This window comes from Lactuca virosa, chromosome 6 (genome assembly GCF_052849685.1).
Source record: "Lactuca virosa cultivar CGN04683 chromosome 6, Lactuca_virosa_CGN04683_v6, whole genome shotgun sequence".
Taxonomy (NCBI): Eukaryota; Viridiplantae; Streptophyta; class Magnoliopsida; order Asterales; family Asteraceae; genus Lactuca; species Lactuca virosa.
The window spans coordinates 269911851-269936029 of NC_136431.1; the positions used below are offsets into that span (position 1 = coordinate 269911851).

Genomic DNA, 24179 nt, shown 5'->3' on the forward strand with positions numbered 1-24179 from the left:
CCAGTAGAATAAAAGAAAATATCATCTACATAAGCTTGAACATGAATTAGATGATCCCTACTTTCTTTTGAAATAGAGTGGGATCAACTGATACCTTTTTAAATTTCGAGATTTCAAAATTTTCGTTAAGGTTTCATACCAAGCTCTAGGATCTTGTTTCAAACAATAGATGGCTTTATCAAGAATATAGAAATGATTAGGAAATTTGTCATTTACAAAAGTTGGTGGTTACTCAGCATAAACAATTTCTTCAAGTTACCCGTTTAAGAATGCATATTTGACGTCTATTTGATAAACATCAAAATTCTTATGAGCAACATAATCAAGAAAGATTCTAACATCTTTGAGTCGAGAAATGGGAGCAAAGGTTTCATCAAAATCAATACCCTCCCTTTAACAATATCCTTCAACCACAAGACTAGCTATATTTCGAACTACATTACCCTCTTTATCAACTTTATTTCTAAAAACCCATTTTAAGCCTACAATAGAAAATTTTTTAGGTGTATGAATTTGTGACATCCCCAATTTCACGGACACAAAAGACCGATTTCTTTATGCTTATTTACAAATCAGAGTATCATTTTTGAAAAATAATATTGCGGAATTTGTTCCCAAAAAACGGGATAATGATATTATCAAAGCATTTTCGAAGAAATGTATTTTATTTATATTAAAACATTAAGATGTCATCATCAATACAGAAACATAAGCATAACGAAATATTACAAGACTTACTGTAATTAAACTAATGGCCTAATACTCCTCGAATATCTCAGCAAAATTTATCTTTCATATCGCTACATGTGATATAATAAACAAGTCACTCCTCTGTCGCATTTCCCATACTGCTTCTTCTTGCACTTCTCACACCACTTGGCTCCATCACTACCCCCATACTTTTGGTCGTCCATGTTGGACTTTGAGAATCTCCCCTTCTTATTGAATCTTATAGATCCCTCCAACTTCTTTTTCTCTCCAGACCCTTCTTCCGAAGTTGGGTCTCCACGTTCTCGGTTGCTCTAACAACTATCTTCAAAGTAGTTGCCATTTTGTCCGTTGGGCCAAAATCTGATGGAAATCCGTTAGCAAACCTCTATATCTTGGAAATTTTAGTAGGCACCAGGTAGGGGAATAGCTTCATCTTCTCTGTGAATGCAGTAACATACTCATCAACACTCATCTTCCCTTTTCTCCAGGTTTCGAAACTCGTTGTTTAGGTCTACCAGATCTACCTCCGAGCAGTTATGTATTTTCAACTGCTCCAGGAATGCTTCCTAATACATCATCGGGGCTTCTCCCTGTTGCATTGTATCTGCCAACAACTTCCACCAACTTAAAACCCTAGACTTTAGTTGTCTGACTGTAAAGATGGTTTTCTGCTTATTGTTGCAGTTGCAACTTTCAAATACCATCTCCATCTCGGAGATCCAGTGAATAATCTCCACTGGCTTTGGGTTTCCAAAAAGACTTGGTGGCTTGGCACCCAAGAAGTTCTTATACATACGTCCGTCCATGTCAATCCCTATGTCTGGGTCTTTCCTCCTTACCACTATGGGTTCAACTTGGCTCATAGTATGGTTGTAACTTCCCTCATCCGATAGTTCTTCATCCAGTTTGGGCTGCACAATAGGAACAATAGGTTCATCCCTATTATGTTGAAGTATACACCCTGTCTCTTCCATCTGAAGACCCAACATCGCCTATATCATTGCCAAAGTGATAGGTTCGGGTGCACCTTCTACCTCTAGTTCATGCTCAATTACTCGTGGCTCAGGCTGCTGGTTACCGTTTCTTAATTCGATTTGAGTTCTCACCATGTCGATCTATACACCAAATCAGACGTTCGGTGTATAGTGATGAGAGTTAAGGTAGGGAAAGCTTTATTTACGATAGACGTATAAATCTCCTTATCACTCCGAAAAGTTATATGTCAGTTCTAATATCGTAATTAAACGTTTAAAAATCTGAACACATAAAATTTCCATATCCTGTCGGAAATAGACCATAGATCCGATCAAATAATAGCATCATAAAGCATATAAAGCATCTTATAGCATAAATCATTTAGCACATAAAAGCAATTTAGGCATATCCCCTAAATAAGCTAGTGTTTGTGTCTATTCAAGCACACTTCCTAAATGTAGCAGACACTCATCTCACAATCATTGCTTAGCATTCTAAGTTTAAGTCTATAAATCCTCAAATAATCCTAGTTCACTTAAACTAATAATCTGATACCAATTGTGACATCCCCAATTTTACGGCCAAAAAAGACCGATTTTATGCTTATTTAAAAATCAGAGTATCCTTTTTGAAGAATAATATTGCGGAATTTGTTCCCAAAAAACAGGATAATGATATTATCGAAGCAATTCCGAAGTAATGTATTTTGTTTATATTAAAACATTGGGATGTCATCATCAATACAGAAACATAAGCATAACAAAATATTACAAGCCTTATTGTAATTAAACAAATGGCCTAATACTCCTCGAATATCTCAGCAAAATGTATCTTTCATATCGCTACCTGTGATATAATAAACTAAGTGGGTCAGGTTGGGAAACCTGGTGAGTACATAGGGTTTTCAACCCACAATAATATAATTATTATGTTTAATCATCAAACAATTAACCTAATTTCCCATCCCCATTATCTTCTTTATTCTTAAGGATCTATCATAAGGATCATCTATGCTGACAGTACTAGTTCATGGATTCCTCTATGACACTTGTCAGTATGTATTCTTCTATATTTATTCCTAAGAATTTCTCCTAAGGAATAGGCACCAAGTCCATCATTGTCAGGGTTTATCTAATAGGCTCTAAGTCTATAGCTTCTAGTGTTATATATTAGGCACTAAGTCAATAACTGCCATTGTTTATCTAATAGGCACTAAGTCCATAGCTTTCAGGGTTTATCTTCTTTGGTGACATTATTATTTTAGGGAGTCCACCCACAATACATGTCAACAGATTTTTTTAGAGTAAATTTGATGAACACATGGTTCACAAACACCTACAGGTTGCGAGCCTGCTAGCGTTCCACTGGACTGTCTAAAATAGTCTATGGTTGTCATCTATACTCTGCTAGATGACATAAGCATAACAAAATATTACAAGCCTTACTGTAATTAAAGTAATGACCTAATACTCCTCAAATCTCTCAGCAGAATGTATATTTCATATCGCTACCTGTGATATAATAAACTAAGTGGGTCACGTTGGGAAACCTGGTGAGTACATAGTGTTTTCAACCCACAATAATATAATTAATATGTTTAATCATCAAAAAATTAACCTAATTTCCTATCCCCATTATCTTCTTTATGCTTAAGGATCTACCCTAAGGATCATCTGTGCTGACAGTACTAGTTCAAAGATTCCTCTATGTTACTCGTCAGTAGGTATTCTTCTATATTTATTCCTAAGAATTTGTCCTAAGGAATAGGGACCAATTCCATCACTGTCAGGGTTTATCTAATAGGCACTAAGTCCATAGCTGCTTGTGTTATCTATTAGGCACTAAGTCCATAGTTTCCATTGTTTATCTAATAGGCACTAAGTCCACAGCTGTCAGCGTTTATCTTATTTATTGACAGTATTATTTTAGGGAGTCCACCCATAATACATGTCAACAGATTTTTTTAGATTACATTTGATGAACATATGGTTGACAAACACCTATAGGTTGCGAGCCAGCTAGCGTTCCACTGGACTATCTAGAATAGTATGTGGTTGTCATCTATACTCTGCTAGATGACATCATCTTTAAAGTCAATGCCTCTCATCATCTGTTTCATCTTTCATCTGTCATCATCTGTATCATCTCTCATCTACCCATCTTTACCCAATACATTTATAGGTATAAAAATACATATATATATAGTTTAAATCAAGTAAAACATATACAAATCGTTCATTTAACATAGATATCAGGAACACAAATAATAGGCACATATAGCATGTAATTATCGTAAATATTTCATATCTATGTGTAAGGTGAAAGTAACTATGCACTCACTTGTTAAAGTGACGACTCGAAATTCGGACAACGTTTCGCTTCTAGCAACTGTCTTTTCCTTTGATGTAACCTAGTACCATTATCACTAAGTCTTAGTCTAATATTTATTGTGACCAATTATTAGTCCATATTCATCTTTAATTCAAAGTCTACTGATCTATAGTTGATAAGGGACAACCGGGTAGGATCATATCAGAGGTAGGTTTTGTTTGGTATAGAAAGTATAATGTTTGGAAATCTCACTTTAAACACCTCACTAAATCCAGCCTAGACATCATCCCCGTAAATATATCAATTAGTATAACAACTTGGAATCACTGATAAATCTTGTTTATAGGTTCATAATAACTATAATGAACTTAAACATAAGTTATACTTAAGGCACGGTAAGTATAACTCAACTTACAGGTGGTTTAGCGAGAAACTAGACTTTGTGCGCGCAGAACTTCTAAACCGAAAGCTCTTTTTCTCGACGATTTATGGCGCTTTGGAGCTTTGCTACAAACACTTAGGAAGTGCTAGAGAAATTTGTTGGGACCTTGGGAGGGTTTTGGAAGAGAGGTGATGGAAAGGTGTGAAGAAAAGAGTGAAATCCGGCCTCTATTTATAGGCTGTCAAGTGCCTGAACGTTTGGCGTTCATAAACTTACGTTGGGCGTACTCAGTATGTTAGGCATACTGAACATTACGTTGGGCATACTGGGGCCAGGTGTCGCCATCAGATCGCAAGCCGTGGGGAGGAAGGAGTGTGTTAGATTGCGACACGTGTCACATTATTGTTAATCCGAAAATTAATTGTCTTGTAAAATCCATAACTCTCGCATATGAGCTCCGTTTTTTACGTTCTTTATATCCACGCGTATCTATCGATGAGATCTACAACTTTAATTTAGACTCCTTCTACTAATTTTGAGTTTATTATTAAAGTTATATTTTTAACAGTCTTACACAGTTAAAGTCTGTTAAAAATTCATAACTTTGTCATCCGACGTCCGTTTTTGACTATCTTTATATCGTTGAGCTCCTATTAATGATATCGTCAATTCTCGTTTAGATTGTGTCATCTAATAATCAATCAATCTAAAATTCGATTTCTAAGTTGTACATTGCTACGCTGAATCTTAGAAAAATCATAACTTCCTCAAATGAAGTCAGGTTTGGACGTTCTCTAGATGCATGCTCTCGGTTTAACGAATATCATGACTCTCGTTTATATCTTTAAGGCTAAAGTATTTTATCTAAAATTTACTCTTTACGTTACATAGAGTCATGCCGGTTTAAATCGCGAAACTTCAAAAGGTCATAACTTCTTCGTTATAAGTCGGATTTCAACGTTCTTTATGTATACAAAATTCATGTGACATATACTATAACTTTGGTTACGATTATTTGTCCTAAATAAAATTCTATCAAAAAGTAATTTTAGCCCTTATTATCTCTAAATTGACTAACCCGAATATGCGGGTGTTACAGAATTAACCTCCAAACTTTATTTCATTCAAATTCAGCCAACATGGAATGCATTATTGTAACCCAACCTGGATGTTCTAAGACTATTTTGACAGTTTTAGGTTCAATTTTAGAAATAAAAAACACGAAATATGCAAAATTTTTATTGAACATTTAAAATCTGATTCCTTTCTTTTAATTAAGCACAAGTCAGAACACTAGATGAAAGATGACCAAGAACGTGTTCCATTGGATGATCTCTTGTCTATTTCTATAAAGCTGGACATGATGGGTCAAAATCCAGATCAATATCTTCAAAAATTTCTTCTGCATCAGAGAATTCTTCTACAATAGAAATAGAATCATTACTATTGAAATCAATATTATTTTGAATAGACTTATTTTTTTCTTCCTCAAAATTTTCATGTGATATCAAAATATGTGCCCCCTTTCGATATTTGCATGGGATATCGAAATATTTGGTTCCCCCTCAATATTTGCATGGGATATTAAAAATTTTGGCTTCTCCTCGATATTTTCATGAGGTATTGAGTACTCCCCCTCAACTTAAGCGAATTCTTATTATGAACTTAAATGTGAATGTTCTTCCTCAAAAGATATAGAATTATCAAAATTAATTGAATTTCTTTCAAAAATAGGTGATGAAAGTTCTGATGAGATTGTTGAAGTGATCACTTGCTCATCAATATGTTTCAATTCTTTTGAAACATTGTTGTTTGTAGCATTAATCCCAGAGGAAATTGCCATGTCATGTTCACCAAAGATGAGTACAAAGTCAATATCAAAAGTAAGTAATGGATCAGATTCAACTTGATTTTCTGGAAAAATAGTATTTTGTGAAAATTGATGTTTAGCTTTCATAATGTATTGGTCATCAAAAGTAAGATTAAAAGTTTCTTCTATTTTCTTTGTGAGTTTGTTCATCACTCGATATGTTACTTAATTATGTGAATATCACAGGAAGATTCCTACAACTGCTTGTGTTTGAAACTTAGATTGGTGATCTTTAAGATTCATTATAAAACATATGCATCCAAAAACATGAAAAAAACATCAAATTAGGTTTCTGTTTTTTGATAATCTCCTAAGGTGTGATATTAAATCTTCAATGAATTAATGAACGATTTTGAGTCAAACAAGCTGTTGAAATTGTTTCAGCCCAATAGTATAAAAGAAGATTTACAAAGTTGAGGATTAACCTAGCTGCTTCACCCAAAGATTGATTTCTTTTTACATCAACTATGTTCCATTGTGGAGTATATGATGCTGAACAATTATAAGTAGTTCCTATGTCTTGTAAAAATCCATCAAGAATTTGATACTTGAATTTTCTACCATTATCTTTGCGAATTCTACAAACACTTCTCTTCAAACTTACTTTGATAGACTTAATGAATTTAATCATCACTTGTACGGTAGTTGATTTTTGTATAGAAAGTAAACCCATGTAAAACATGAAAAATTATCAACAATAACGAGAATATACTATTTACCACCAATAGATTCAACAAAAGAAGGATCACATCAATCAATATGTAATAACTCTAATGGTTCAATTATTTTTGAGTCGATGGTTAATGGATGTCCTTATCAATGTTTTTTTCCTTGTTCACGGGTTGCACATAAAGAAACATTATCAAATTTCATAAATGGTAAACCTCAAACTAAATCATTAAGCACGAGTTTATTGATGTTTTTGAAATTTAAATGAGAAAGCCTTCAATGTCATAACCAACTCAGATCAGATGAAGCTTTCGATAACATACATATCGAAGGAGCTCCAACAATTGGTTTCCTATCAAGAGTGAACATTTCTCCTTTTCGTTGACCTTAACAGAACTTCCTTTAAAATTTTATTCAATATAACACTTACATATTCATCGAAGATTACTTGATTACATGTACCTACAACCAATTGCAAAACACTGATTAGATTACATTTTAAACATCCAACATAAGCAACACATTTTATGGTGAATTTCCTATTTGTGATCTTTCCATATTCTTTAATGGAACATTTGTTGTTGTTGCCAAACTTCACTTCTTCAGCATTATCTAATTTTCGATAGTCTTTAAGATACTTATTCTTCCCAGTCATTTTTACGCGAGCAACCACTATCAATATACCAATTTGAATCATATTGTTTGTCACATAGAACCTACCATCAAGTAGAAAGTTTAGGTACCCAAATTTTTGGGTCCTACATGATTAGTATACAAAGAAGAATTATGTATCCAATTACGAACTTCATTCCATTTTATGCGATTATCAAAAATAGTTCACCACTTTGAGTATCATATTTCTTCGATACATTAAGAGAAAATTTTTGATATTTTCTCTAAAAATTCTCTTTTCTCAAAAGTAGATTTTTGTGGACTCCAAGATTTAACTTTTGCAATTGTTCCTTTCGATGAAACCCTTCCTTGCGTAAATTCATAAAGATGTTTTTCATATGCTTATTTAATTCATTTATTGAAAAATATTTGGTTTTGAAAAAATGCTCACTTTTTATCTAACCAATTATTAAATGTATCCGCTTCATTAGTTCCTTTTGAGTATGACACTTTTGTTGTTTGATGTATTTTTGGATTTGGAAAATTTGGAGTATACTTCACTTTTGATTTTGAAGATGAACGAGTTTCATAATGAGTTTGTTGAGAATTATACTTTCTTTTATTTTTGAGAAATTCATTTCCTCTTTTATTATATAGAGAAATCCTTGTTGAATCATCATATTATATTGGTTTTAAAGAGTTGATGATTGAATAGATTAAAAAAAATCAATTCTTGATTTTGAATTTTCCTATTAAAGGAAGTGATGTGCCTTTGATTACCCAAAATTTTGATTTTTCTAACATCGAATTTTCAAAATCTGTCATGGCTTCTTTCTTTCTACAATTAATAAGAACCTAAGGTTTACTCTTCAAATTGCATTCTTTGATGTTTTTCGTTGAATAAAAACCTTCATTAGTTACCATTAAATTATCTACATTGACCATCAAAATTAGTATTGAATAAACCGTTTTGCTATTTCCTTTTGTGACAAATACTTGATTTGTAAAATCTTTGAATTTTAGATAAATCACAACATGTTGTTCAAGATAAATTCAACATTTCTCCTTCAAAACTTTATGATATTCTTTGGAGTCTTAAAAAACACGATCTTCAACAAATCTTGTTAGCTCTTCATCATCAGAATCGTTGTCAAAGTCATTTTTAGTATTTGTGTAGTTGTTTTTATTTTAGTATTGTCAACATTTGAAATATTACAACTTTTAGATGAAAGATGAGAATTATTCTTCGATATCGAATCAATATGATCATCATTTTGAGTTAATAAATTAACTTTGATCATTGATAAAGCAAAACAATCAACACTTAATTCCTCTTCGATCTCACTAAAAGTATCTAAATTATCGTCTAACTCAACATAATCTTCTTGTTTGTTATTGTGAAAATTTTTAGACTCTTTCATGATATGAAATTGTTCTTTAACATTTAAGGTTTCATTCATTATTTGAACAAGTTCATGTGAAGCAAGATGTTTATCAACATAAACTATAACATATGCATATGTATCTTTAGGTACAATATCAAAGGAAATTATAATTTCACAATCAAATGACATTTCATCTACTTTATCTTTCTTTAATGTGATGAACGGAAGTAGTTTTCGATGTTGTTAAATATAGATGGCTGATGAATAACATAATGATGTTAATTTTGCATAGAGACGTTTGGTTGTGTTATAGAAAATATTATGTTGTTTTAGTAACACACAATTTTATTTTCGCAATGAATCCCTATCATCCAAAATGATTAATAGTATATTCGATTTTGTTTCTATACCGGACTTCTTCTCTTTCAATCTATTTATAAATTCATAAAGATCAGCCTTTTCCTTTTCTACATCACTACTCATAGAAATAAGAAGGTTATTAATGTATAAACAGCCTTTTCGATATCATCTTAGATAGGTTGATATAAAGATGAAGAATTATTAAAAGATTTGAGTAAGAGAGATATATTTTCAGTGATGGTTGAGTTTGAAGAAAAGCCAAAAGACATGTCCCTGATAACCATCTACAACATTACACCCTTTAATATTCTAATACTCTTCATACTGAGACATTTCACATCCAAGCTTAGCAGCATTTGACATATGTTGAGAAATCATTGCTCCAAGAGTAGGATTTCTCATTTCTTTGTCATCAGATCCATTTCTTTGTCATCAGATCCAGAAGACCACATTTTATAAGTACCATCTTTTGAATCATCTCCAGTTACCACGAGTGTTAAATTCTTTGTTTTGTTTATAAGTTCCTTAAGCTTTTCAAATTTCTACACACAATAAGCTTCATTTTTGATTTTCCTCTTTCTCATTAATCTTCTTTAACATACAATCTCTTGCCAAGTGATTTGTAGCATTGCAATAATTATAGTCATATCTTAAATCACAAAGTATCTTCTTCTCAAAATAACCTTCACCACTAACATAAGATTTATTCATACTTTCGACATTCTTTTTTTGAGAACGTTGTTGACTCCAAAAGAACCTTTTCTTTTGACATTTCCTGATCTGGTTTCTTATAAAACTTATTGGCAATGTTATTAGAATAGTAATCCACAGTTTCACCATCTAGGTTAAACACCTCCTTCTCTTCATCGTCTTCTTCGACATCAGAAGCAACATCTTTGATAACCTTTGCTTTTGAAACAAGAGCAAAAAGAACACCATAAGCAACTCTTTCTTTTTTCTTTCTCTTCAATTATTTCTATAACATTATCTTCGTAAGCTTTAAGCATGTTGAATAGAACAGATAAATAAAAAGAGTTAAAATTTTCGTGAGATTTTAAAAGCACACTGATACTTTTCCATTCCTTCCTCAACTCCCGAATAAAAGTGATGTTTAACTCGAGTTCACTTCTTTCTACTCTATATTTGGTCATTTTATAGATAAGGTCATTAAATTGATCAAAGGCTTGATCAATTGATTCATTTTATTTCTATTTAAATTCTCCAAGTTTTTACAAAATTTGAGTTATCGAATTTTTGTTTGTTCTTTCAGTACCTTGAAATTTGGCTTTAAGTCTATAACAAATCTATTTTGCATATTTTCAACCTCTAACATACCCATATACTACAGGAGGAAGAGCTTCACGCAGTCCCCTCATACATTTCCTATCATTTTTCTATTTTCTTCTTTTTGTAGCTGTTGTGGGTTCCGTGTTTGAAGCACCTCCAACAACATTGATCCAATTTTCATCATAATCTCCTTCTTTAATTGGTATCCAAAGATCTTCATCCAAACCTTTGAGATACTCTTCCATTCTATCAACTCATTGATCATGGTGTTCCGGAAGCAACATCGGGGCTTTTGTCGATTAAGTAAGAAGATTTGTGTAATTCATTATAGAATTTTTAATTTCCCAGTTAAATGAAAATTTGATTCGTACGAATTGATTGAAACAAAAGATAGAATCATACATCTCAAAAAGATTCAAAGAAATGTGTTTCAAATGCAGAAATTAAATCTAAAAAAATTTTTAGATCTAAAATTGAAAACCAGAGAAATTCTCCGAAAGAGTTGAAAGATTCATACTCAGATACCACTTGATGAGTTATGTAATCAATTAAGCAAATCAAACTAAAGTAAATGAAAGAACACAATGTGTAAATAGTTATTTTAAGCTTAATGATTAATCGTGAAACAGGTTACAGTACAAAATGATAACGAGCGAGTGAAAAGTGAAAGTGTGCGAAAAGCGTTAATGACCCTCTAACCTATAACACTATTCATAGGCAACATGTTCAGTGCGCTCAACTGACCACAAACCAATATGTATACTTCGAAACTTAAGAGACAAATAAAGCGCTACACATAATAAACAATATAGATCGAAATAGTGAATATTTCAATATAGACTATAAGATGGATCTTCGATATACAAGTCTTCAACATCGGTTGCACTTCAAAGATACCTTCGACATTTGTGATTCTTCACAATAAAATACACTCAACACTTTTGATTATAGAAAATATTTTATTAGAGAATTAAGGAATATATTGATCTAAAAATAATCAAGCATTATTCATTGCATACATTGTTTATTTTTTCCAAATTTGATTTCATACATTTTTGGGCAATCTGAGTTATATTAGAAAACTGTATGGAAACCTTGTATATTGCGTATGTACAAATCATAATGTTCTATTGGATGAGAAACCTTATATAGTGTTTGGATGGATGCTTATGTTCCACATAATACGTATAATGCACCACACAATTTTACTCCTCAAACTGTCGGTATATCCGATGATTAATATAAACAAACTTTACTTTATTATTATTATTATTATTGTTGTTGTTGTTGTTGTTATTTATAATATTTTTTAATAATAATAATCAATGAAATAACTTAAAAAATATTAATAAAAAGATAGACTAAAAACAACAAAAATTAAAAATGGTTACAATTAATAATAAGAGATGTATATAGATTTACCCTTTGAAAATATATTGATATTTTTAAAAGTAGTGGAAACATAAAATTCAAGCCTATTACGTGGAATTTATAAACTCTTGTTGCATGTCCTCAAGTAATCAAAGCCGATAGTGATAAGACCATGACATGCCATCTCTAATTGCAACATAGAATAGTATTTTAAGTGCATAGAAATTGTAATAAACTAATTACATCATGAGTGGAACGAAATGCCAAAATTACAAGATAATAAGTGTTTAACCATCGGTGGGGATAAAGTACGAATAAACATCAACCACTACATCGATCAAATTTGTTTTTAATTCAACTTTAAGCACGTGATTGGAACATGAAGTTCAATTAAGAATTTTCCAAGCCTTTAGGCTTTAAAAAGGAAAGTTGAGATTAAGTGCCATATCTTCATCAAATTTGTATGAAATATAAAACCAAGTATGGATTTTAAACGACTATGGTAATTAGAATCAAATGCTATTATTATAAAAACTCCAACTGAAAAGGAATATGTAGTCATGTTTTAATTAGGGCATGAATACTTACCTAATAAGATGCAAAATATAAAATTAGGGTAAAAAACTCTTGAATTTAACTTGTATCTAATATCACATGTACGATTAATAGACATAATCTATGATCAATTTATATATAAACATTAATAACCCTAAATCAATTATAGAAGACTTACTTTGAGAAATGATATCCCACTAATGTTGAAGATGATTGACTTTAGATTACGATTCTTCTACTTCTCATAATGGTATCTAAGTGATTGATTCTGATGAATGGAATTACACACACAATTATGGTGTTATATATATATATATATATATATATATATATATATATATATATATATGCATTGGAAGTTGGAATAGAAGAAGCATTAATCTCTTTATGAAATGTATGCCCTATTCGATGTGTATTTAATTAATCAATTACAATATAGGATAAAGTTTTAGAACCACATAAAACTAGTCCACGAAGATATGGAAAATTTTCATTCATACTACATATAATTAATCATAGAGACCCCATATGTCATTGTGGAAAATGTTATGTTACATAATGTAAATGTACCCAACATATAAAATCATTATCAAAATAGTATGATGACTACATTATTGGGTTCTTTTCCAACACCTCCAACAACATGCGAGCCATATTGTTTACAAATACTATTGAATATTGTAAGATGAGCATGATCTTACAAAGAATAACAATTAATAAACAACATTGATTGTGGTTCCTTTAAACAAAAATGTTATATAATCAAATTGTTAAACGATGACAATGAATATATTGAAGCAATTAAGGAAGCCATATTTTAGGGAACTGCTAATTACCTATGTTTTTTGTTTTCCGCTTTCTAATATCATATAGTCTTTCACAACTTGCTAATATCTAGAGATTAACTAATGGAAAATGCTAGTTGAAGACATAAGTTACAATATACTGAATCTACCTATCCACAACTATAAAACAATTTCAAATGTTCACGTTTAGTATTATTCAAAATCTATTTTTGGCATAAGATAGCCTAAGTGTTGATATTATATTACTGATATTATATATGTATTTTCTCCTTTTTAGGAATACAAGTTGCAGATGATGTCATTGAAAATCTTGCATTGATAGAAATGGAAAATATTATGAAAAGAAATGGTAGCAACATATGTACATTCCCTGAAATGTCATATGTTGTTGTTGATACTCTTTTAAGAAATAAAAATAGCTTAATCCAAAATTAGTTGGAAACATATCATGAAATTGTTGGGTTTTAATACAACTATACACACTAGATTTGCACAAATTAATAATTAAACTATCCCTATGTGTACATGAACCTTAAGGATGTAAGTTTTACTAATTATAGCAACCTACTTTGAGATTAAACAAAAGATTGAATTACTAACCGTTTGATCTCTTGAGTGTAACCTTGCGACTGCCAACTCTTGCAATGAATGAATAACCCAAAGGAGAACCCTCTAGTGGAATCAGACCCGAAATTCCAAGAAGCAAACAAGGAATAACCTTTAAGAAGGGATTTTCTAAAATCATATAACCCTTGAGAGTGGTTATAGTTTTCGAACTCAAGGAGAGAGGATAGAAGGTGGGACAATTTCTTTGGAGCAAAAAGATTGAAGGTTTTGGACCCTATCACCCATTTTATAAGTAACAACTTAAATCCTTAAGCTAGTCATACTCCTAAAGATAATTCTTGTAATGTTCAAAACCTGCCTTATCTTTATCTGGGACTCTCAAAACCGTCCCCTCTTGTATACAGTAGGTTTCTACAATATTCCAATTAATCTCAAGAAATTAATTACTATTCTATACCTTTAATTAATTAAAACTATTTAATTATATCCAAAATAATTTCCGATTAATTTATTAATTAATAATAAATTGACAACTTATTTTTTTCTCCATTTTCCTTATTGCTTGTTGTGTCATGATGTCGACCTAAAAAGAGCATATTATTGTTAGAAATATCAGCGGTAGCTAATGACATTGGACCCTACTCCACATCTCAGAGAGTATTTCATAAACCTTTTTAGTTGGTGCAAGACCAATGACTCTTGTAATACTATTCATGGTATAATCCATGAACTGTTGGTAAGCACAGTAGGACTCATCCAGTACCAAATAAAACAGTGATTTGTATCTCTTTCCAACAAATATTGTTTGTAACGGTGTTCTGGGTGGATACAGATCGTGAAACTCTTTCATAATTCCTTAGATGATCGATGAAGTTTTTTGACTTAGATGCTCACTATCTATATTGGATATGAGTATCTCATCCTATTGCCCACTTGATTCTTAACTTTGCTTTGTGAGAGCTTTGGACACCTAAAAGGTTTCAGACTTATGTTTATTTAATAAAACATGTTAATACGAAGTTGGTCTTACTATGTAATGTGGTTAATTTGAACGGTCCATTAGTGTGAAATAATTCTAACAGATGTTCACATCACCAAGTGATGTATTCATCATCTATCTTGGTAAACATGATTTTCATTTATCATAAGACTTGCGTTCAAATGATATTCAAAATCCGATCCAACCGGATACTTGGTATTACATTTCTTGTTTATGTGTCTAAGAATATGATTCCAAAAATATATTTTACCTAGACTATTAGATGTATTTGAATCAATACTCATTATGGTTAATTTGCATGATCCATTAGTTAAACTAATTTCAACGAATATTTTCACCATAAGATAGTGCTCATGTCATCTATCTTGACAAATGAGACTTAAATTTATCATAAGACTTATGGTCAAATGAATTCCAAAGTCCTATCCAACTGGATATTTAGTAATGTAATTCTTAATAGTTCCATTCATGATAGTGATTTTAAGAGCATTTGAAGTTGGAGTTTCTATGATTGGACATGTTAGTTCCAAATGGAAACCTAATAAGAATAGATGTCACATATAGTATTTGGACAAGGTATAATAACTTATACTGTGAATTAACAACAACTAATGGATGCACTTAATGAGTTCCAGTCAAGCCTGGATTAGATTTAGTCGAGTCTTGAATATATTAAACCAAGATGTATTCAATGTAAAATAGTAAATAAACAGGAATATAACTTAGAGAAATAAATGTAGGAACAATAAGAATGTTTGGAAAGAGGTTTGAATAACTTTTCTCTTATAAGAAGTGACCAGAAAGGTACGTCTAAATATAGGATTGACTTACCTTTATATAGGTGAAGTGAAAATACTAGGAAACAAACAAAGTATATCTGAAAGCTACCTAACAACCAGATTCGTACACTGACACAATATTACAATGATTTCCGTCCTAATGTCTAGACAAGTAATAAAACAAAATAGTAATTCTTCTTCGGTTCAACATTAATTTGTATTTACACTTGCTCGGACGACAAAAGAACTTCGTTTGATAAGGAACTTTGGATGGATGGAATTTCTCGGACATGAACTAACTCGAATCAACATTTTTCTCAGATAACCTAAGGATAACTTTTCTTGAACTATCAAAACCTCAACATGTCATGTAACTCCTTCATGGGAATTTCAAAGTTGTTCATATGAAATTTTGATTGAACTGCTTATATGTATATGTTTGGTAACCATAGTCAACTCCTAACATAATGAAATTTTCATTTCACTTAAGTATGTTTATTATAGTTTTGGAATGCGGTGGTTGGACGAAATTCTAGAAGAGCTTTTATCTAAGGCATGATATTTCCTATTGTTAATGAGAACTATTACCAAACAACGAATTTAACAAGATTGATGATCCTGTTAGCTTATCCTTTTAGAAGTGTATAGTAGTAGATTTCAATGGAAAAAATTGTTGACATCATTCAGTTATTATTTACATTCAAGTTCATTTTATATATCCTTATTAATAATTACTCAATTTATTTAATAAGGCTATGATTCATATTTGGCTTTATGATGTGTAAAAGGATGTTGTAAACACACCACAAAGTTATTTAGGTAGTCAATACTCCTTTCCAGTTTCAATCCCCATGAAACTCCTATATCATTGAGATTCATTGATTGTCACTAGCATGTTAATCTCAAATTGTGTTGATTTCGTTTCTATGACATAGATACCATGGGTCATAGAACAAATGGTGAATCAACCATCAAAATGTATGATGCTCGACTGAAGTTACACTTGAGATTCGTGAGTCTCACATAATTTCCAACCATAATCCTCAAATTGATGTGCTGGAGAACCGTACACACTCCATCAATTGATTATAAGGAAATGTGCATTTTTCATAGGTAACACACAAGTCATGTTTTAATTATAAAAAAATGTGAATTTTGTTTTATTACTTTAGCTAATACTTTTAACTTTCAACATACATCCTATCAAACCCTTTCGGTAACTCCACTCTCAAAATGTAAAGAAGCGGTGAGGGTGGTATGTTGTGAACTTTTAAAAACCGAACTCATTAGAAATTTAAGAGACCTCCTAAAATCTCTCTTATAACATTAGAGTGGGTGCGCCTAGTCTTGGTTTGACTTATAATGTTTCTTATAAACATGTGATGACACATGTTGTAACTATATTATACATATAGTAATCATACTATATTATAAATTTAAATCTTTTAAATTTATGATTTATCTTTTAAATATTCAAATTTAATTCTCTATTAAATAATATTTAAAATTTTAATGAAATATACAATTTAAATCTTATTCAAATAATATTTAATTTAATATGTAAATTATTTCATATATGTTTTTAATAATTTAAATTGGAATTTCTATCTAAATAATATTCAAAATTCCATTTATTTCAAATATTCCAGTTTAAATATTGTTTAGATAACATTTTAAATTGATAGGCATTATCCAACTTTGAAATTTACCAGGTTTATGAAAAAGTAAAATCGCAAAAAAACATAGAACACGCTGCGTCCAAGAGGAACGCGTCGCGTCCGTTGAACTTTCAGGTTTTTCATGTTTTTATTTTTAATAAGATTGCACATAATCTAAAACCTAAAGGCTCTGATACTACTATTGAGTTTTAATACAACTATACACACTAGATTTGCACAACGGAATAATTAAACTATCCTTATGTGTACATGAACCCTAAAGATATATGTTTTACTAATTATAGCAACCTACTTTGATATTAAACAAAAGATGGAATTACTATCCTTTTGATTTCTTAATTGTGACCTTGTGACTGCCAACTCTTGCAATGGATAAAGGACCCAAATGAAAATCCTTCTAGTGGAATCAGACCCAGCTCCCAAGAGTCTAAGAAGCAAACAAATAATACCCTTTAAGAAAGGATTTTTAAAAATCCTATAACCCTAGAGAGGGGTTATAATTTTCGAACTCAAGGAGAGAGGAGAGAAGGTGGGACGATTTATAGGTCGCAAAAAGAGCGAAGGGTTTGATCCATAGTATCTTATTTATAGGCAACAACTTAAATCTGTAAGCTAGTCATATTTCTAAGGATAATCTTTATCATTTTCAAAACTTACCTTATCCATGGCTGATACTCTCAAAACCGTCCCCTCTTTGTATCCAAGTGGGTTCTGAAATATTTCAATTAATCTCAAAGAATTAATTAATATTCTATACCTTTAACTAATTAAAACTATTGTGAGATCCATTATTCTACCCCTTCCGGCACCATGAAAATGGAGAGAAAACCGTCCAAATAGGGCTTCCATGGCTGAAACTCAATAAGAGAAAAACTTGTATATTTTGAGTTTTGCACAAAAATCACCATATGACTAAATATGTTACTAGCAACTTAATAAATTCCATAAATGACCGCTCTCAACCAATTTATTAATATTCAAGTTGTATTTATTTAACAAGAGTAAAATCCTAAGTTTCTGGATTTGGTAACTTTGGTCCTTCAATCATAATTGTTTTCTCAAGTTGACTCTATTAAACTTCTAGTTCATTTCTATTATCCACGTGAGTTTCTTCGTTCACGTCGGTGTCAATTCCCTTTATACTACTTCATTTTGCTCAAAGAAATGGTATTATATTCTTATCAAATCCAAGTAATTAAACTAAATAACCTTCGTCGTTCACGTCGGTGTCAATTCCCTTTATACTACTTCATTTTGCTCAAAGAAATGGTATTATATTCTTATCAAATCCAAGTAATTAAACTAAATAACGTAAAACGCTAAAACCCACTTCCTAGAGTGCTTGAGTAACATCTACGAGTATTGTACAAAAATACGAAAGTTAACTGATTACATACTTGCATAATGTTCATATTTATCAACCGAAAACAAAAATTACAATCCTTGCTCGTTTTCACGATGAATGAGACAATATACAAGTATGATGCCGATGAAAAATAAACTTTTAAAAAGCGAGGAACTCTCTGTCCTTTTGTCTAACCGTCGTGGTTCAAAAGTTTTTTTTTTTTTTTTGTTTACCTCATGAACATTTTGTTAAGGGTCATTTAATGATAGCTAACTCACTATATACTCTTAAAATATATTATCATTTTCATAAATAACTCAAATAATAGCATATATTTATTGTAATTTTAACATAACCTAATTAATTTAACAAACTCATCAAAATACAAAACAATTTTATAAATATATATATTTTTTGGAATCTTTTAAAATACCGTTAAAACTAGAAACATAACGACATAATCATGAAGATTTTTCAAAATGTATTTCTTTAATATATATATATATATATATAGAAACAAAAGTCTATAACATTATAATTATAATAAAAAATAAATAAAATAAGCCTTTGTTATATCTTTTTAGTCCTTGCTACAATTAGAAAGAAGTTAACGAGCTCGTTTTTTCAATCTGAACACAAAAGATTTGGACACTTTTTCAATCCTCAACAATACTAAAAAAAAACGGTTGTTTCAGAAATAACTTCGAAAAAAAAATATAAAACCCATAAAATGTCGATCTCTCCAACGGTCCAGATTTCTTGTCATCAAGACACAAAAACCCTAAACATCCAAAACATGTGTAGCCGCACACATGTAATCACATCTTCATTTTTCACAAATTCTCTTTCACAAAATTACTAAAATACCCATCACGAAAAAACCAAACTCCACCGCGCCTTTTCATTTTCACCCTTGTTTTTTGGCGGGGTAGACAATATACATAGCATTTACAAATGGGCATTTTGGTCATTTAACATATCGCGCCCTAGGGTTTTCCTGACCCTTAAAAACCTTATTTCTTTTTTATTTGCCGCTACTACTTCTTCGGCTCCTTCCACTCTCTTCTTTCACTGTCGGTCTTCTCTCTTTCTCTCTGATTGCATGTTGGTTACCTTCGATCATTGCTTCATTGATTCGATAGCTTGAGTTTTTCTGAGTGATTCTGGTGTGTATCGAGTTCTTCTTTTTTGATCATCAAGTAATTCATTTGGGTTCTTCGTTTCGTATCGATCTCGCCTTTTTTCTGTGTTTATGGTTCTCTTTTTTCAACCGAATCGCGACTCTGGTGCTTCGTTCTTGTATGATCAGCTGTTTTATACTCAGCGAATCGTTTGATTTGAAGAAATCTTGTTCGATCTACGTGATCACGATAGAGGAAGTGGTTTGATCGGCTAATTGATTCGATAATGGTGGATCTCAGTGATAAGGTGTGTGATCTTCGATCGCCGATCACCGATCGATGATTTTCCATCACTGATCAGTGACCAGTTACATCTAATTTTTTCGATTGATCAGTGATTTTAGCGTTTGGTTTTTAGAATTTGAATGTGTGATTTCAATTTTCAGGGATCAGACTGTGAAGATATGATGAACAGCAAGAACAGTCCTGATAGATGTGGATCATCTTCATCCGACGGTGGTAGTCATTTGATCAAAACTTGTGCTGATTGTGGGACCACTAAAACCCCTCTCTGGAGAGGGGGTCCTGCTGGACCTAAGGTATCTTTCAATTTAATTTCCATTTTTGAAAAAAAAAAACATTTTTAATTCTTTTTATGAAGAATCACTCGCTTTTCTGTCTGATTCACATTCATCACTAATTTTTTTCGTGGGCATATTTTTTTGTACACGATCTAAAGATGTGTGATACTTTTGGTAACTTTTATGACGTTAATCACCATCATTGATTGATTTTATATAAAAAGTACTTTGAAAATAGAAAACCTTATGATCTAAATCTGATTATTTGATGATTATTATACAGTCTTTATGCAATGCTTGTGGAATCAGAAGCAGAAAGAAGAGAAGAGCACTTTTGGGGTTAAAAGATGAGAAAAAGCAAAAGAAAAACACCACCACCGGAACCTGCCCCGGCGCCGGAGCCACTTCTACATCCGGCGGAGATAGTCAAACAAGCGGATTGACCAGCAATAAGAGAAGTCAAATGGGTGATTTTTGTTTGAAAAGAAAGCTAATGGCTCTAGGAACTGAAGTTGTGTTGCAGAGACCAAGATCCGCCATTACTAAACAAAGAAGGAAGATAGGTGAAGTAGAACAAGCTGCGCTTTTATTGATGGCTTTATCTTGTGGATCGGTTTATGCTTGATTAGTGAAATAATTAAATTGGTATTTGGTAGTTTGATTTTTATTGTTTTTGGGTTTTAAGATTAAGAATCAAGAAATTTGAGGTAATTGAGAGATAGATGTGTCGTTTTCTTGAAGAACAAAGATGTATCTTGTAGGGTGTTCTTTTTTATTCTTAATTGGAAAAAATCTATTTTTATTTTATTGTTTTTGGGTTTTAAGATTAAGAATCAAGAAATTTGAGGTAATTGAGAGATAGATGTGTCGTTTTTTTGAAGAACAAAGATGTATCTTGTAGGGTGTTCTTTTTTATTCTTAATTGGAAAAAATCTATTTTTATGATCTTGTCTTTTTATAATGAAACAAATTGACCAAATATTATTTTTATTGTTTTTGAAGTTTAGAGATGAAAGTTCACATTCGTTTAGACTTAATAGTTTCTCTAATGAGAAATATCATGTTTTATAGTATAGATTTTGTTACTAATATGTTTATATAAGTTTGAGTTATTAGGAAAAATTATTGCACAATTATTATATAATAAAAAATCTTTAAAGTTAATGTTTTGAAGTATAAACGAATTATTATGTAGTTATAACTTGATTTTACATATGTAGATTTAGCATGCAAAATTTTAAAATTGATAATTTGGAATTTTGATGAAATTTGTAGTGATTATTAGTTATTAGTTATTAGAATTGAATTCTTTTCAAATGATAAACAAAGATCTTATGAAAACTAATCACATAACATTAAACATGTTCAAATGTAGAGACATTAAGTTCAATAACATAGATAATTAATCTCTAAAACACAAGTTATAATGGCCTAATTGGGAATTTAAAAGCTTACAAAATTAAAATAAAATAAAATAACTTTAGTTTATAATTATGTTGTATTTGACATTGACCATCCATGTCACCGTCTTTCCTTTTTGGTACTTATGTTGGTTTGATGATATTTTCAGAGGTGATGACATAATAATACTTTAATGGGAATTGTGGTGATGAGTGTACAATCAAAACATAAGTCAAAGCCAATAGAATCTTGTTATGAATACCTTTTTTCAACTACATAGATTCTGATCCTGTCTTCATAATTGAGATTGATAGTGATTATAGTTCACAATATTACCATGTATCCAACAAATATTATTAATTACAACAATTTGATGTGGATGATTAGTTTAAAATAATATCTTGTTTGTTTGCATCACTAGACCTTGAAACTTGAAAGATTATATGTTTAGAATTTCCATGCTTCAAAATATCTATTTCAAAATTCACACTAGAACCTAAAAAACATGGTATAAAGATAAGTTTTAAAAAGTAAGGTTATTTATTTGGTAAGTTGTAAGCATACCGAAAAAGTATGAGTGAACATAATGTGCGACTATTGCCCGAAAATAAAATAACAATTCAGAACATGCCCTCATAGTGGAGACAAAGTTAAAGGTAATGCTTATACCAACACTAGTAAAAGAGTTTTTAATATCCTCTTGCTTACCAAATGGTCAATAATCTAGCAGTATGGAGTGATTCTATCATATAAGAGGTCATAAGTTCAAATATCGGTAGAGATATAAATGATTATAAAAGATTATTTCGAAGTAGGTTAGTTTGTTTGTCGTTTAAAAAAATATATATCCTCTCACCTCAACTATATTGAAATACATAAACAAGAGTTCGAATCTATATACAAATAACATCCTACCTTTGATACAAATCTTAAGAAGCATGCTCCGTGCATATCTCTCATACTTAAACTACTTTGAAGACATTAACGGTTTCTTTGAGAGAAAGAGTTAGTAATTTGGTTTGGATATCTTCCTCGAAAATAGTATGAACAAAAGCAACAATATTTCTGGAATTCTCCTTAAAGATGTAAGTATTGCTCTCCAGCAAAAACATGTTAGACATTAATTGGGTTATGCATAACCAATTCATTTATAATATTAAACTAATGAGTTTATTTTTGTGTACTATGATTTGAAACATGATATCTAGCTCTAATGAAATCATCACTAGTTTGGGTGTAACTCATCTTTTCATACCTTGATTATGAAGATTGATGATCCTAGATTCCTTAAAGATTTCAGAATTATTTGCTTGATCGAGCTGTAAGACAAGATCATTGCTAATTTATTAGCTAACAAAGTTTTCAAGGTAGTGGACTCGGTGGTAATTTGGGAATACTCTGCCTTCATCAAATGTATAAACATTATTGGCAGTCAACTGATGATTTATTTGAACAAAATGCAACAAAGCTTATGGTTTTCAAGGAAGATTTCTAGAAAAAGAACTTATGATTCATTCTCTTGAAAGTTTCAAGGTAGACCTAAAATGATCAAGTTGGATTTTGAAGTGTTTGTGTTCTTTAAATCCTTGTTGTTATTGGTACCTAACTATGAAATCAACAATAAAATAATGTAAGAGAACAGAAAGAATGTACTTAGAAACCAATTATATTGATAAAAACTAGCTTCATAATAAGAGAGATAACCAACACCAAATTATGGTTATGAACACACTTTCTAAGATAAATTTCACAGAGAAAATTATCGCAACATCAGTAAGACTAGTCTAAAAAAATCCTAGCATTACATAAATACTTGGTCCAACTATGATGGTCAATCACTATGAATCAGGGAGTCTTCTATATATAAGGAAACAATATCTTCTTTTGAATTAGATTTGATCCTTATGACCAAGCTTTTCGATCAACTACTTGATGCACACGTTTCCTCGAGCCATGTTGTCGGGGGTTCTTCAACTTTCACTGTAACATATTGATTTCCAAGTATTTACATTTTGACCCTTAAGTGTGAAATTGTTTGCAAATGGGTCCCTTGTAGCGTTTTGGAGAAAACGCATATTCAGAGGAACGCGTAGCGTCCATCTGGGATGCATAACGTTCTCGGCCTGGACGCAAAAACCTAAAAATTAGGGTTTGGACCCTATATATTCAACATTTAACTCCCAAGAATCTTTCCTTTCATCAGCCTCCAACCCACCTTCATCCCCAAGAAACCCCTAATCCATTTTTGAGCATTCTTGAGCCATTAAAGTGTGGAGCATCTTGAAGGAGGGAGAAAGAAAAGGAGACCATCTTAGAAGTGTGGAGCATCTTGGATCCAGAATCACAACATCATTTGACATATTTTGGAGGTAAAAAGCTTTGAACTTGTTGA

The 24179-nt window shown here is 31.2% G+C and overlaps 1 protein-coding gene across 1 annotated transcript; it reads left to right on the plus strand.

Annotated features, from left to right (window-relative positions):
• Positions 1–19726: 19726 nt before the first annotated feature.
• GATA16 (GATA transcription factor 16) lies at positions 19727–21193 on the plus strand. Its single transcript, XM_079058234.1, has 3 exons — positions 19727–20112; positions 20252–20404; positions 20670–21193. Exons 1-3 carry the CDS (start codon positions 20092–20094, stop codon positions 21009–21011), a joined length of 516 nt encoding a protein of 171 aa, XP_078914360.1. The 5' UTR covers positions 19727–20091; the 3' UTR covers positions 21012–21193.
• Positions 21194–24179: the final 2986 nt, after the last annotated feature.

Bases quoted from the DNA above. Each gene is read 5' to 3' on its own strand.
- GATA16 (XM_079058234.1), top strand. From the start codon at position 20,092: ATGGTGGATCTCAGTGATAAG. The intron at 20,113-20,251 runs GTGTGTGATCTT...TTCAATTTTCAG, and splicing joins TGGTGGATCTCAGTGATAAG to GGATCAGACTGTGAAGATAT. The intron at 20,405-20,669 runs GTATCTTTCAAT...ATTATTATACAG, and splicing joins GGGGTCCTGCTGGACCTAAG to TCTTTATGCAATGCTTGTGG.